This window comes from Heteronotia binoei, chromosome 10, assembly GCF_032191835.1.
Source record: "Heteronotia binoei isolate CCM8104 ecotype False Entrance Well chromosome 10, APGP_CSIRO_Hbin_v1, whole genome shotgun sequence".
Classification (NCBI taxonomy): domain Eukaryota; kingdom Metazoa; phylum Chordata; class Lepidosauria; order Squamata; family Gekkonidae; genus Heteronotia; species Heteronotia binoei.
The window spans coordinates 1,059,703-1,072,769 of record NC_083232.1 but is presented as its reverse complement, the minus strand read 5'-3'; the positions used below and the strand labels follow the sequence as shown (position 1 = coordinate 1,072,769).

At 50.6% G+C, this 13,067-nt stretch overlaps 1 protein-coding gene across 1 annotated transcript in view; it reads right to left on the bottom strand.

The window, feature by feature from the left end:
* The window catches only part of LOC132578290 (SCO-spondin-like), a 170,568-nt gene that overhangs the window by 83,874 nt on the left and 73,627 nt on the right, over positions 1-13,067 (bottom strand). Inside the window, exons 42-46 of the mRNA XM_060248229.1 lie at positions 11,524-11,630; positions 10,788-10,929; positions 9,450-9,614; positions 6,684-6,867; positions 1,157-1,211 (exon numbers count right to left, since the gene is read on the bottom strand). Coding sequence (XP_060104212.1) covers positions 1,157-1,211; positions 6,684-6,867; positions 9,450-9,614; positions 10,788-10,929; positions 11,524-11,630 — 653 coding nt within the window. The remainder of the gene's footprint in view (positions 1-1,156; positions 1,212-6,683; positions 6,868-9,449; positions 9,615-10,787; positions 10,930-11,523; positions 11,631-13,067) is intronic.

The window sequence follows — 13,067 nt, the reverse complement described above, 5'->3', positions numbered from 1 at the left end:
GAATAGAACTCAGGTCGTGAGCAGAGAGTTCAGATCACAGTACTGCAGTACTGCTGCTTTACCACTCTGCACCACGGGGCCGTTTAAACAAAACAAAACAAGCCATTAAAACCAAGCCAGAGCATAAAAACAAACACCCCAGAGCCTAAAATATATAGCTGAACCAGTTCCAGACCAGAAATTAAGCCCATATCCCAACTTTCTAAATAACCAAAGCTGCACAAGCAGAACTACAGTTCATGTATCTGGAAGCCAGAGTCCTCTTTGGTGCACATTTGGTCAAGCCACACATGTCCTTGTGGACTAACTGAAAGAGGGTGCCAGGAACATCAGAGAGAAATGCAGTTATATATCTTGAAGGAAGAGAAGGAAACAAAAATCTCCACACCAAGTAGTCAGATGGGGTGTGTGTGGGGAATCAGACACTAGGCAATTATGAATAAAGATGCCACGCAGTGGTTCAGCTCAAGGTCCATTCCAGACAAAGACCCCAGGATTTATTATCTCCATTTCAATTTTATAACATCTTCAACAGTGGAATGAGCTTAAATGAATTGTTCGGGGGGGGGGGGGGGGCGTGTGTTACATAGAACGAAGGACTGATTCCTATGAAATAAATTTAACTTAAAATGGGAAATGATTTAAATTGGGTGGAAAGCACCATAAAATTATTATTGGAATTTCACAAATATTAAGTGAAAATATTCAGGAGTAATTTCCATCAACATTGACATCCAGAACAATTCATTTAAGCTCATTCCACTGTTGAAGATGTTATAAAATTGAAACGGAGATAATAAATCCTGGGGTCTTCGTCTGGAATGGGCCTTGAGCTGAACCACTGCGTGGCATCTTTATTCATAATTGCCTAGTGTCGGGTTGCTGTTTATATTTAATCTTTACCGTCACTCCAGTATTTTTGGGTTTTACTGTATAAATTTGGGGGGGGGGGGGGGGAGAATCACCCAGCCCGCCCTAGCCCTAACCATAATCCTAATCCCTAACTCTAACCCTAGGCCAGGTGCAATCGGTAGTCTGAACAGCAGCAAAACCAAGTCATGCCTCCTCTCTGTGTGGTTTCCTCTGATAACCGGATGTTCCCACAAAGCAAGAGTGGCCCCTCCCCTTCCCCTCAGGACAGTCTTCAGCATCATACCTGCGTTGCGTAGGGCACAGACGGCTTCCATGGCTGCCTCTCGAGGGTCCAAGGGCTAAAAGAAACAGCACAAGGAGGAATGATTCTTCCCACAGCAATTAAAATGACAGTGTGGAATACCTAAGGATGGGGAAATTCTGGGAAAGGATGAAGTGCACAGAAAATGCCCACAGGTGGAAGTTCTGCCACTGACAGGCACACCTCTGCATTCGCAGCAGTGATGACAGCAATCAAAACGCTTGCGGTGGACACAGCCCCACAATCCATTCTGCTACACAAAGACTGGGCCTGTCATGAGCCCTGATGAGGAGGAGCTGGAAGGGTTAACAGACCTGGAAGAGTTGCCAGCCAGTTCCTCAGCTGAACAAACAGCAGCTGGCCCATCAATCACTTCCAGGCACCAGTATCAGTTGTTGATGATCAATCTCCTCCAAGCGCTCCTCCCTCCCATCTCAAGAGTTCAAAGCAGGCTCCGGAAAGAACTTTCAGAGTGAAGACATGAGGCACGCCGATGCTTCAGATCTCTCAGCCCTGAGTTCTAGCAGAGTCACTGCCACTCAGAGAGCAGGCTGATTGAGACTCCCATATAGCTCCCACCCAGGACCTGGTAACCTTGTGGAAGCAACAACTCTGTTCTCTGGCTTGCATCCACGCTCCTTCCTGATTCCTGATCCTGACCTGCTTGATTTCCTTGGCACCCTGACCCTTTGGCTTTTGGACATTGACTTCTGATTCCGGTTTGTGATTCTGCATTGGTGACTTGGCTCCTGCTTGACTTCATGGACTTTGACCTTGGACTGGCTTTGGACTCCTGCCTGCCTGCACCCTGAGAACATGACGTGCTGAGTCAAAAAACATGCGTGCTGAGTCAAAAAAGATCAGAGGCGACACAGATAGAAGCTGTGCTCCCTGGCCGGACTAATCAAGAGATCGCAAGACGGACTTTGCCCCCCCACCCCTCTCTTCAGATCACCAGGCTCAGATGCCCGAGCGGCTGAATCAAACCCGAAGTTGGGACCATCTGCATCTGCACTTTAACATCATTGGGACTAACTTAACATCTTGCCATTACCAGCACCTGCACTTTAACATCACCAAGACCACCACTGGGACTGAAACTGTAAATGTTATTAATGAAGAACATCTATGGGCAGTGTGCAATTTGTCATCCTACCCAACAGACTATCTGGACTCACACCCCACGGATGAACGACGGCTATCTCACTAATAGAACCAATTTTATTATTGTTAATTAATTATTGATTATTTTACCAATCAATTAGCGATTGACTTAATATTTAGATATATATATATATAAAAAAAAAAAATTTTTTTTTTTCCTTAACTTATTAATTAGGATGGGGGGTGGGAGGGATTATTTATTAATAAGTTTAGGAATTAATGAATTTATATGAATTTAAACTAATTGGTTGTAAGATGGATTGGGAGGGCTAACTAAATTAATTAATTTAAGACATAAGTAGTGGGTCTCTTAGCCGGGAACCGGAGGGGTTGTGGTGAGGAGGGTAAATTGAAACGGCAGGTGCAAACAAATCGGGGGAGTGACACCGGTGGGTTTATCTTGGGTTCATTTTGGTTTGGTGCAGATGTTTGGCCAGGGGATTCCAGTGCTCCTGGGGAGGGGAAGATATGACGGTGGGAATAGACAAAAATATAAGGGAAGGAGACAGAGACGAAATGGTGCTCGGCCACCTTCCAGTCTACTTCCCATCCCAATGGTAGCAGGTAGTGGGACCAAGAGGAAATGCTCGCCTCTGTCATTGGTGTTATGTAATGCCAGGTCCATAAATAATAAGACCGCAACCCTTAGGGAGTTTCTGCTACGGCAGAACATGGACCTGGCTTGCGTGACCGAGACCTGGGTGAGGGACGGGGAGACAGTAGCCCTCTCCCAGATGTCCCCCCCGGGATACTCGGTCTTTCACCAATCACGGATGAGCGGGCGGGGGGGAGGGGTAGCACTACTCATACGGGAGGATTACTCCTTTCGGGCTCTCCCGGATCCAAAGATTGATGGGATTGAATGCACCGGTCTGGCATGGGATGTTGGAGAGGGGTTGGCGGTTTGGCTGGTGTACCGTCCGCCCAACGCACCAGCTAACGCCTTACCATCACTATTGGAGGCAGTGGCGGGCTGGGCGTTGGAGTACCCGAGGCTTATGGTCCTGGGTGACTTCAACGTCCATGCCGACGACACGGCCTCCACTCAGGCGATGGACCTAGTGTCGTCCATGGCGACACTGGGACTCTCTCAATTTGTCACGACTCCCACGCATCAGGCCGGGCATACATTAGACCTGATCTTTGCAGCCGGGATTTTGGTGAACGATATCGCCGGAGAAGCGGTACCATGGTCGGATCACCTAGCCCTTAAGGCCCGTGTGGGGATGCCGCCCCAACCCTGTATGGGCGGAGAGCCTATTTTGGCTCGCCCTCGGGGCTTGATGGACCCGGAACGGTTCCAAACGGCCCTAAGGGATCCCTGGCCCACTGGCAATTCCCTCGATGACCTGGTGGAAATCTGGCAGGGCCAGCTGTCCAGGGCTATCGACGAAATTGCACCCCGGCGCCCTCTGCGCCCTCGCACGAAGCTGGCTCCATGGTATACCTTGGAGTTACGCCAGCTGAAACAAGGGCTCAGACGACTAGAGAGGCAGTGGAGGCATACTCGGGACGAAGCAACGAGAACATCCTATAGAACGTTTATGAAGTCTTATGAGGTGGCAGTCAAGGCTGCAAAGAAAGATTACTTTGCAACCAAGATTGCATCTGCAAACTCGCGCCCAGCACAATTATTTAGAATAATTGGGGATCTTACAACGTTGCCACAAGGCAAACCAAATGTTAGAGAATTAGGAATAGGCTGTGAGGCATTTGCGAAATACTTTGCAGATAAAATCTCGCTGCTCCGCCAAGACCTGCCTACCACATTAGATACAGTGAGTGAAATTGAGGCTCCGTGCCTGTCTTCAGGTTTAGTGCTGGACCACTTCGACCCACTCAGCCTGGAGGAAGTCGACAGAATCCTCTCTGCTGCTCGCCCGACAACATGTGATCTGGACCCTTGCCCCTCCTGGCTGATTAAATCTTGCCAAGGGGAGCTTAGATGCCCTTTACGGGACATCATAAATAGATCCCTTTTAGAGGGGCATTTTCCAACACCTCTGAAAGAGGCTTTGGTCCGCCCTCTCCTGAAAAAAGCTACAGCAGACCCGGCCGAATTGGCGAACTACCGGCCGGTGTCCAATTTACCGTTCTTAGGTAAAATTATTGAGAGGGCCGTGGCGTTGCAGCTACAGGGGTTTCTGGATGACGCTTCTGTCTTAGACCCATGTCAGTCTGGTTTCCGGCCGGGCCATGGGACGGAGACGGTGCTGGTCGCCTTAGTAGATGACCTCCAACGGCAACTGGATCGGGGCGGCGTTGCGGTACTGATGCTGTTAGATCTGTCGGCTGCATTTGATACAGTCGACCATCGGCTACTGACGCGCCGCCTCGCCGACATTGGGGTCGAGGGGTTGGCCTTGCAATGGCTTTCCTCCTTTCTCCTAGGTCGGGGACAGAGGGTGGCTATCGGGAGCGAGCGGTCCCGGAGGCGCACACTGGATTGTGGGGTGCCCCAGGGAGCAGTTCTCTCCCCGATGCTGTTTAACATCTATATGCGCCCCCTTGCCCAGATTGCCCGGCGGTTTGGGCTGGGTTGTCATCAATATGCAGATGACACCCAGCTCTATCTACTAATGGATGGCTGGCCCGGCCCCGCTCCAGGGAATCTCGACCGGGCATTACAGGCTGTAGCGACATGGCTCAGGCTGAGTGGGCTGAAGTTGAACCCAGCGAAGACAGAGGTCCTATGCGTGGGTCGCGGCGCTCTGGGAAGGGAAATAGCTCTCCCGGCCTTCGATGGTGCGCCATTGAAAGCAGCGCGCCAGGTAAAGAGTCTGGGTGTTTTACTGGAGCCTTCATTATCGATGGAGGCCCAGATAGCAGCCACTGCCAAGTCAGCATTCTTCCATCTGAGGCGGGCAAGGCAGTTGGCCCCTTTCCTTGAGCGCCGGGACCTCGCAACAGTGATCCACGCAACGGTCACCTCAAGACTAGACTACTGTAACGCCCTCTACTTGGGGCTACCTCTGTGCCGGACCCGGAAATTGCAGCTAGTGCAGAACGCGGCGGCCAGGCTGTTGTTGGGACTCCCGAAACGGGAGCATATATGGCCGGGACTACGTGAACTGCACTGGCTGCCGATTATATACCGGGTCCAGTACAAAGTGTTGGTCGTTACCTTTAAAGCCTTATATGGCCGAGGACCTGCCTACCTGAGGGACCGTCTTTCCCCATATGAACCCCAGAGAGCACTGAGGTCAACGGGGAAAAACTTAATGACTATCCCTGGGCCGAAGGAAGTTAAATATCAGAGCACCAGAATACGGGCCTTTTCGATCGCGGCCCCTACCCTATGGAACCGACTCCCCGAGGAGGTGCGGGCCCTGCGGAGCCTTGAACAGTTCCGCAGGGCCTGCAAGACCATCCTTTTTAAATCAGCATATTCGGACTGCTAAGAAAAATGGTAATTAAAGATCCGCCAATGCGGTCCAAAGATCTATACCGCAGTATAATTGTATCTACTAGACTGGTTTTTAATTTAATGTTTTAATGTTTTATTGTTCTATAATGTAATTCTAATGTTTTATTTATTATGGTGTGTTTTTATGGATTGCTGTTAGCCGCCCTGAGCCTGCCAAGGTGGGGGAGGGCGGGATATAAATGAAATTAATAAATAAATAAATAAATAATGACAGGGCCCTGGCACACATAGCCGGCTTCCTGGGCATCTCAGCTTTCAGAAGCCTTGCTCTAAGTCCTGGTGAACAGCTGGGGAGGGAGCTGAGTGCCAGTTACAGGGCTGCCAACCTCCAAACGGAAACAATAACACAACCCAAAGGTTATAGTGACAAATAACGAATGATTTATATAAACAATAAGACAATTAAGAGACATAAGTCCCTAACAAAGTCCCAACGAAAAATGATTCACGTGCTCAAAAGATCCAAGCCGAGGATGCCTTTTTTACAATGTAAACGTTTCCTTCAATGAAGAATGTTCCTTCAATCAATGCAACATGAAGACATCTTGGAATTCCCTGGGCAGGTCATCAACTTCTGCCCCAATTCTTTATCAACAGGGGATATTCCACAAGCATTGAAAATAATCAATATTGAAACTTTTAAACAACACTCATGGGGACCAATGGTCTCCAATAGAATCCTTCACCTGCGGCTCATGCTCAAAGATGGCTCAAAGCAGTGAAGGGAAGAAGACGTCCTCAGCTTGGGTCTTCTGAGCACGTGAATCATTTTTCGTTGGAACCCAGGCCCAGTCAGCAGCTGCTGCAGAAGACCTGGATGAGTTGGTGGCTCCTCTGCTCCCTGTGGGAGTGAGAGGATCTGTTCGGAGGGGGGCCCCACGCCTCACCTTCACTTCACTCCCCTCGTCTGTGAATTACCTGATGGTGCTCCCTGGGGGAACTCTGGCTGTAGCGATGCAGCCGATCTCATCCGCGGCATCCGGGCAGTGGGGAGCCCCATCACACCTCTGGGTGGCCTCAATGCAGGTGTTGGCCAAGGCACAGTGGAACTGGGAGGGCAGGCAGACCTGGGGAGTGGCAGGCTCCAGCGATGGGGCAGCTCCTGGCAAGGGGGCACAAACAGAGGGTGGGTAAGGGGGCCACAGACCAGCAGAGTTCAACAAGGATCCTGAGGTGGCAGAAAGGGGATCCTTCCCCTTGGGAGTTCACCACCACAACTGGAAAGAACCAAAAGTGTGCTAAACAGTCACACGGCATGGCCAACTGTGTCAGGGATCTATTCCCTGGGGGGTCCGCCCTATGCAAAGAGCTTGTAGCACAGGATGGGGGTGTGTGTGTGTGCGTTGCTGTAAGAAAAATTTTGGCTTGGATCTTGCAATAAATGTCTGTGGATGTGTTGTATATGTGGCTGGAATTGTATCAATGATATGGAGTTCTTGCCTGGCTCTTTGGAGCCTGCAGGACTGAGCTTGGGGACTCAGGAACCACGGGCGGTAGGGTCCAAATTCCTGCTGCCCTGCTCCAATCTTGGGACCCCTGCTGTTTGAATGGTCCTGTCATGAGCCCTGACGAGGAGGGGCTGGAAAGGTTAACAGACTAGAAGAGTTGCCAGCCAGTTCCTCAGCTGAACAAACAGCAGCTGGCCTATAAAACACTCTCCAGGCACCAGAGTCAGCTGTTGACTATCAATCTCCTCCAAGCTCTCCTCCTCCCATCTCAAGAGTTCGAAGCAGGCTCCGGAAAGAACTTTCAGAGCAAAGACATGAGGCACGCCGATGCTTCAGGTCTCTCAGCCCTGAGTTCTAGCAGAGTCACTGCCACCCAGGGAGCAGGCTGATTGAGACTCCCTTATAGCTCCCACCCAGGACCTGGTAACCTTGTGGAAGCAACAAGTCTATGTTCTGGCTTGCATCCACGCTCCTTCCTGATTCTGACCTGCTTGATCTCCTTGGCACCCTGACCTTTTGGCTTTTGGACATTGACTTCTGATTCCGGTTTCTGATTCTGCATTGGCTCCTGCTTGACTTTCTGGACTTTGACCTTGGACTGGCTTTGGACTCCTGCCTGTCTGCACCCTGAGAACGTGACAGGTCCAATAGCATGCTAACGCAGGGACTTTGTGTATATATATAGTTGGCCCTGTTGTCTAGTCTTCAGTCTTTTGAGGCAGCCCTATACTATGCTGTATTCAATAAAAGAGCTATGTTCAGCACCACCTCACCTCATCATTGCATAGAACCCACTATATTACAGGATGGATGGGATTTTTGTCAGCATGACTTTCTCATCTGCCCCTTCATGTTGCATCCCAAAGGAACCCTCCAAACAGCTTGAGGCATCAGCTGGCATGAGCAGCTCAGCATGCCTGGGCACGGAGGGGTGTGGGGGCAACAGCACTCTAAGCGCCTGCAGGTATTTCTCTTTTGTTTGACCTGAGAGCAGCCCTTCCTCTCTCTCTCCTTTCCTTACCGGTGGGCAGCCAGGGGTCTGAAGCAACAGAACAACGCTTGTGGCCAGGGGCATCTTTAAGACCCCCAAAGCTTAATTCTCAGTAGAAGCTTTCATGTGCACACAAACTTTGAAGAAGCTCCTACCCAGAATCAAACTTTGTTGGTCTAAATGGTGACACTGGATTCAAATCTTATTCTGCTTTTCTTTGTTCTTCTTGCATGGCTCTGATGGAGTCACAGGTCTCTGCAGGTCTTTCCTGTGGAAACAAGCCCCTCATACATCCGTACATCTGATGCCAGATTTAGCTTGCCTCTTGTGACAGGAAGCACCCAGCTTCCTGGGGGGAAAGCGTAGAGGACTGGGGAAGGCAATGGCAAACCACCCCGTAAAAAGCCTGCCATGAAAACGTTGTGAAAGCAACGTCACCCCAGAGTCGGAAATGACTGGTGCTTGCACAGGGGACCTTTCCTTTCCTTTTCCTTGTGATAGGAAAGTACATTTTAGATTAGGCTTCTTTCGACTCAAACCTGAATGTGAACTGAATCGACACAAATAAATGTAAGTGTTCCTTTTGCAATATACTTCTCAGGAGATTTATTTACTGTGCTGAATGTCACGCTTCTAAGACTGGGCAAACTTGGCTATATTAACCGAATGTCTCAACAGTATCTTCAGAGGTGTGCTGTTGTGCATGGAGAAGACCAAAATAAATGCCTCCTCCCTTCTGTTAGCTGAAATTTTCCACAGGATGGCAAAAATATCTATTAGACTTATAGGCCAAGAGCTAGCAGACATCTACGGCCTCTCTTCCAAATGAATGTCACGAAACCAGCGCTCCATCCTGAAGCTATTTGCCTGCAAAGTGAATAGAATCAGTGAAGCAACCATTGATCAGGGAAGATAGTCTTGATATAACCTTTTATATTTTTAGGTATAGGCAGGGCTTTTTTGTAGCAGGAACTCTTTTGCATATTAGGCCACACACCCCTGTTGTAGCCAATCCTACAAGAGCTTACAAGGCTCTTCATACAGAGCCTACTGTAAGCTCCAGGAGGATGGGCTACATTAGGGGTGTGTGGCCTTATATGCAAAGGAGTTCCTGCTACAAAAAAAGCCCTGGGTATACATGTAAAACACTGTGCATGCACGCCTGCCAAAACCAGGTGTGAAGGAATCCTTGGATCTTGCTTGCTTCCCCCCTCCTTGGGTCTCAGGGGCAAGGCTGCCACTCACCACAGCGGAATTCATCAGAGAAGTCCCCGCAGTCGTTGACTCCATTGCAGATGGTGCCGTTAGGCCCTGCGGGGACACAGTGTCCGTTCTGGCACTGGAACTCTCCTGTTCGGCAAGGCCTCCCTCCCGGCACGTGAGATGGGGTGACGGGGAGCTCTGGAGACACTGTGGAGGGCAGTTGTGGCTCATGAGGTGAAAACAGCAGCCATTGTGAGAAACAAGGCTCAGCAGAAGGTTATAGCGAATCAGCCATGAGGGCTGGTTAGACTTGGGTTCAAATCTCTCTCTGCCCTGAAGCTCCCTGGGTGCTGAAGTTGCCAGCCCTCAGCTGGCAGCCACTGGGAGACTTGAGGGGGGGGGGAGTTACTCAGATAGTGACCCCCTTCTGGCTGCATAAGCAGAAGTGACTTCAGTTATCCAGTCCCTCCCTTTTCTACAACCCTGTGGACTCCTCAGGAGAGGGTGGGCTTCCTCGAGGAGGTGGGCTCTTTCCCTGGAGGTTTTGAAGTAGAGGCTGTGCGGCCACCTGACAGCAGTGCTGATTCTGTGAACTTAGGCAGGTCATGAGAGGGAGGGCAGGAGGGGCTGCATCAGGGCTTAGTTCTCGTGGCCCTTTCTCACGCCCCCCGGGAAATGCTGGTCGCCACCCTGGGGTCAGGCAGCAGTTTTTCTCCAGGCCGGTTTGGCCCCAGGAATCCTGGCAGTTTTGCCATCTTCTGGGCATGGGACACTGGGGATGTGTGGGGCCATTTATGAATTTCCTGCATCGTGCAGGGGGTTGGACTAGATGACCCAGGAAGTCCCTTCCAACTTTGTGATTCTATGACTCAAAAAGCCTCACAACACAAAACATACAGAATTACAATGTAAACAAGTAAATACAACAGAGGTGTATGAAGGGGAGGGGCAACTCCATCCTCAGTTTCCATTTTTTGGGGGTATTTTGTGTGTGTGTGCGTGCGCACACATATGTGCCTGGATGTCATGGTTGACTTCTGGCAACCCCTAGCGGACCTTGGATGTTCAGAAAAGTGGCTTGTTATTGCCTGCCTCTGAATCCCAGCCCTGGTATTCCTTGGAGGTCTCCCATCCAGGTACTTGCCAGGGTCAGCCCTGCTTAGCTTCCGAGATCTGGGGAGACCGGACTTGCCTGGGCTGTCCGGGTGAAGGCGAGACTTTTCTGCCTTGAACTGGAACTCCTTCTGTGAAGAGCAGCCTTATTGTTCCTCCTTCAGTGCACCTCAAGTCCCTCTGACAGCCACATCCGCTGCCCCCCCTTTACTTCTGCCCTTCCTGCCCCCTCCCCACTCCTCCCAGGCAGATGATCTGGAGTCCCACCTTTCCCACAGCCCAGCAGCTCCATGCGCAAGAAGATCCCGTTGTGGAAGTCGTGAGGCAGGAGGCGGACATGCTGGGCGTGCACCATGTGCTGGAAGGTCCGCACCGCAGGGGTCGAGTCATCAAAGTTCCCCTGGAACAGCTGGAGGGAAGTGGAGGGAGGCTGAGAACTCTCTGGGGTTGTTAAACAGGATTGTTTAGGGGAGGGACGGTGGCTCAGTGGCAGAGCATCTGCTTGGTAAGCAGAAGGTCCCAGGTTCAATCCTCGGCATCTCCAATTAAAAAGGGTCCAGGCAAAGAGGCATGAAAAACCTCAGCTTGAGACTCTAGAGAGCCGCTGCCAGACAAGACTGACTTTGATGGACCCAGCGGGGTCTGGTTCAGTAGAAGGCAGCTTCCTATGTTCATATGACTGCGCATCTGGGGCAGGACCTGCAGGCTCCAAACACACCCGTGCCTGGGCCAAGATCATCCACAACTCCCACAAGGCTGTTCCCTCCACCTTAATGTGCCCTCCCCACAATGTTTTCTAAACAGCGCTCCCAATTCGATAAATGCCAAACGCAGCAAAAAATTAGGAAGACAGGAATGCACCCACAAAGAGCCCACAACCACAGCTCCCCGAAGCTGCACTCCTGTGTGCAAGGGCTTCTGTCACCCACTATCCACCCTCCAGAGGCCCCCCCCATGCACCCTCAGGGTTACGTGGCACCTTTGGCTCCTGCGTGGCGCCCACAGGGGACATCTCAGAGTAGTCGTGCCATCTCACGCCATCTGGACTGAACTGCAGGAAGAAGCTGGTCACGTAGGCATCGGAAGATCCGGCCCCTTGCACCACCACCCCTGCAGAAGGACGGAAGAGGGCACCAGGGCTGTTAGAAGATGACGACATTGGATTTATATTCCGCCCTCCACTCAAGAGTCTCAGAGCGGCTCACAATCTCCTTTCCCTTCCTCCCCCACAACAGACACCCTGTGAGGGGGGTGGGGCTGAGAGGGCTCTCACAGCAGCTACCCTTTCAAGGACAACCTCTGCCAGAGCTATGGCTGACCCAAGGCCATTCCAGCAAGTGCAAGTGGAGGAGTGGGGAATCCAACCCGGTTCTCCCAAATAAGAGTCCATGCACTTAACCACTACACCAAACTGGTTCTCAGCAGTTCCTGACTTGATTCCTGCAGAGAGGCTGAAGTGGACCATCTCTCAAGTTCTGGGTGCAAGGGAAAGTGCAAAAGGGAGTTGGGTTTTTTTAGCTCCCTTGGGTTTTTTTTAGCTCCCTTTCCCTGGATTTGCCAGTGCAGCCTGGAGGCAGAACTCTTGTGAGGCTAGAACCAAGGATACTGTGGGGTCAGGAGCACAAGAGGCTGCTGCTTAAGCTTCCTAGAAGGTAGGTGAGGAGATCATAAGAACATCAGAACACCCCTGCTGGATCCGGTCCAGGTGGGCCCACCTAGCCAGCATCCTCTTTCACACAGTGGCCAACCAGAGGGCACGGATGCAGAAGACCACTTTACCCCTTCCTTTCAGGATCCACTCTGGCCCTGACTTATCCCTAATGTGGTCTTCTTATTGGGTGGGAGCCCTGTATACCCTCTGAGCACTGCATGCATAGATCATAGGTTGCAAAAATACAGGAATACAAGAACTCGTGGGCATTCGATGAAATTGCTGAGCAGACAGGTTAAAACGGATAAAAGGAAGTCCTTCTTCACCCAAAGGGTGATTAACATGTGGAATTCACTGCCACATGAGGTGGCGGCTACAAGCATAGCCAGCTTCAAGAGGGGTTTAGATAAAAATATGGAGCAGAGGTCCATCAGTGGCTATTAGCCACAGTGTGTGTGTGTGTGTAAATATATATATAAATATATATATATAATTTTTTTTGCCACTGTGTGACACAGAGTGGACTGGACGGGCCATTGGCCTGATCTAACATGGCTTCTCTTATGTTCTTAAAAACCAGTTTCTTTTTTCCATGTACAGGTCGAGCAGGCATAATGGCTACACAGGAGAAAGAAGCCCAGCAGTATTGCAGCTCCAACTGACCAAAGTTCACACTTCTCTGTCCATCTATAAGGCATCTGCAGCTTCCATTTGCCTCAAGCACATACGGGAAGAATTAGGGGTTTGATCAGTTTGGTTTCCCTGGCTCCCCCATGTCCTGCTGTTAGCACTTTCAAAGGAAATATCTGAGCTTTTAAAGGACATGGACTGTTAAACACAATTGTTTCAGTTGGGGAAACAGAAGAAAGTATAGCCAGCTTTAAGAGGGGATTGGA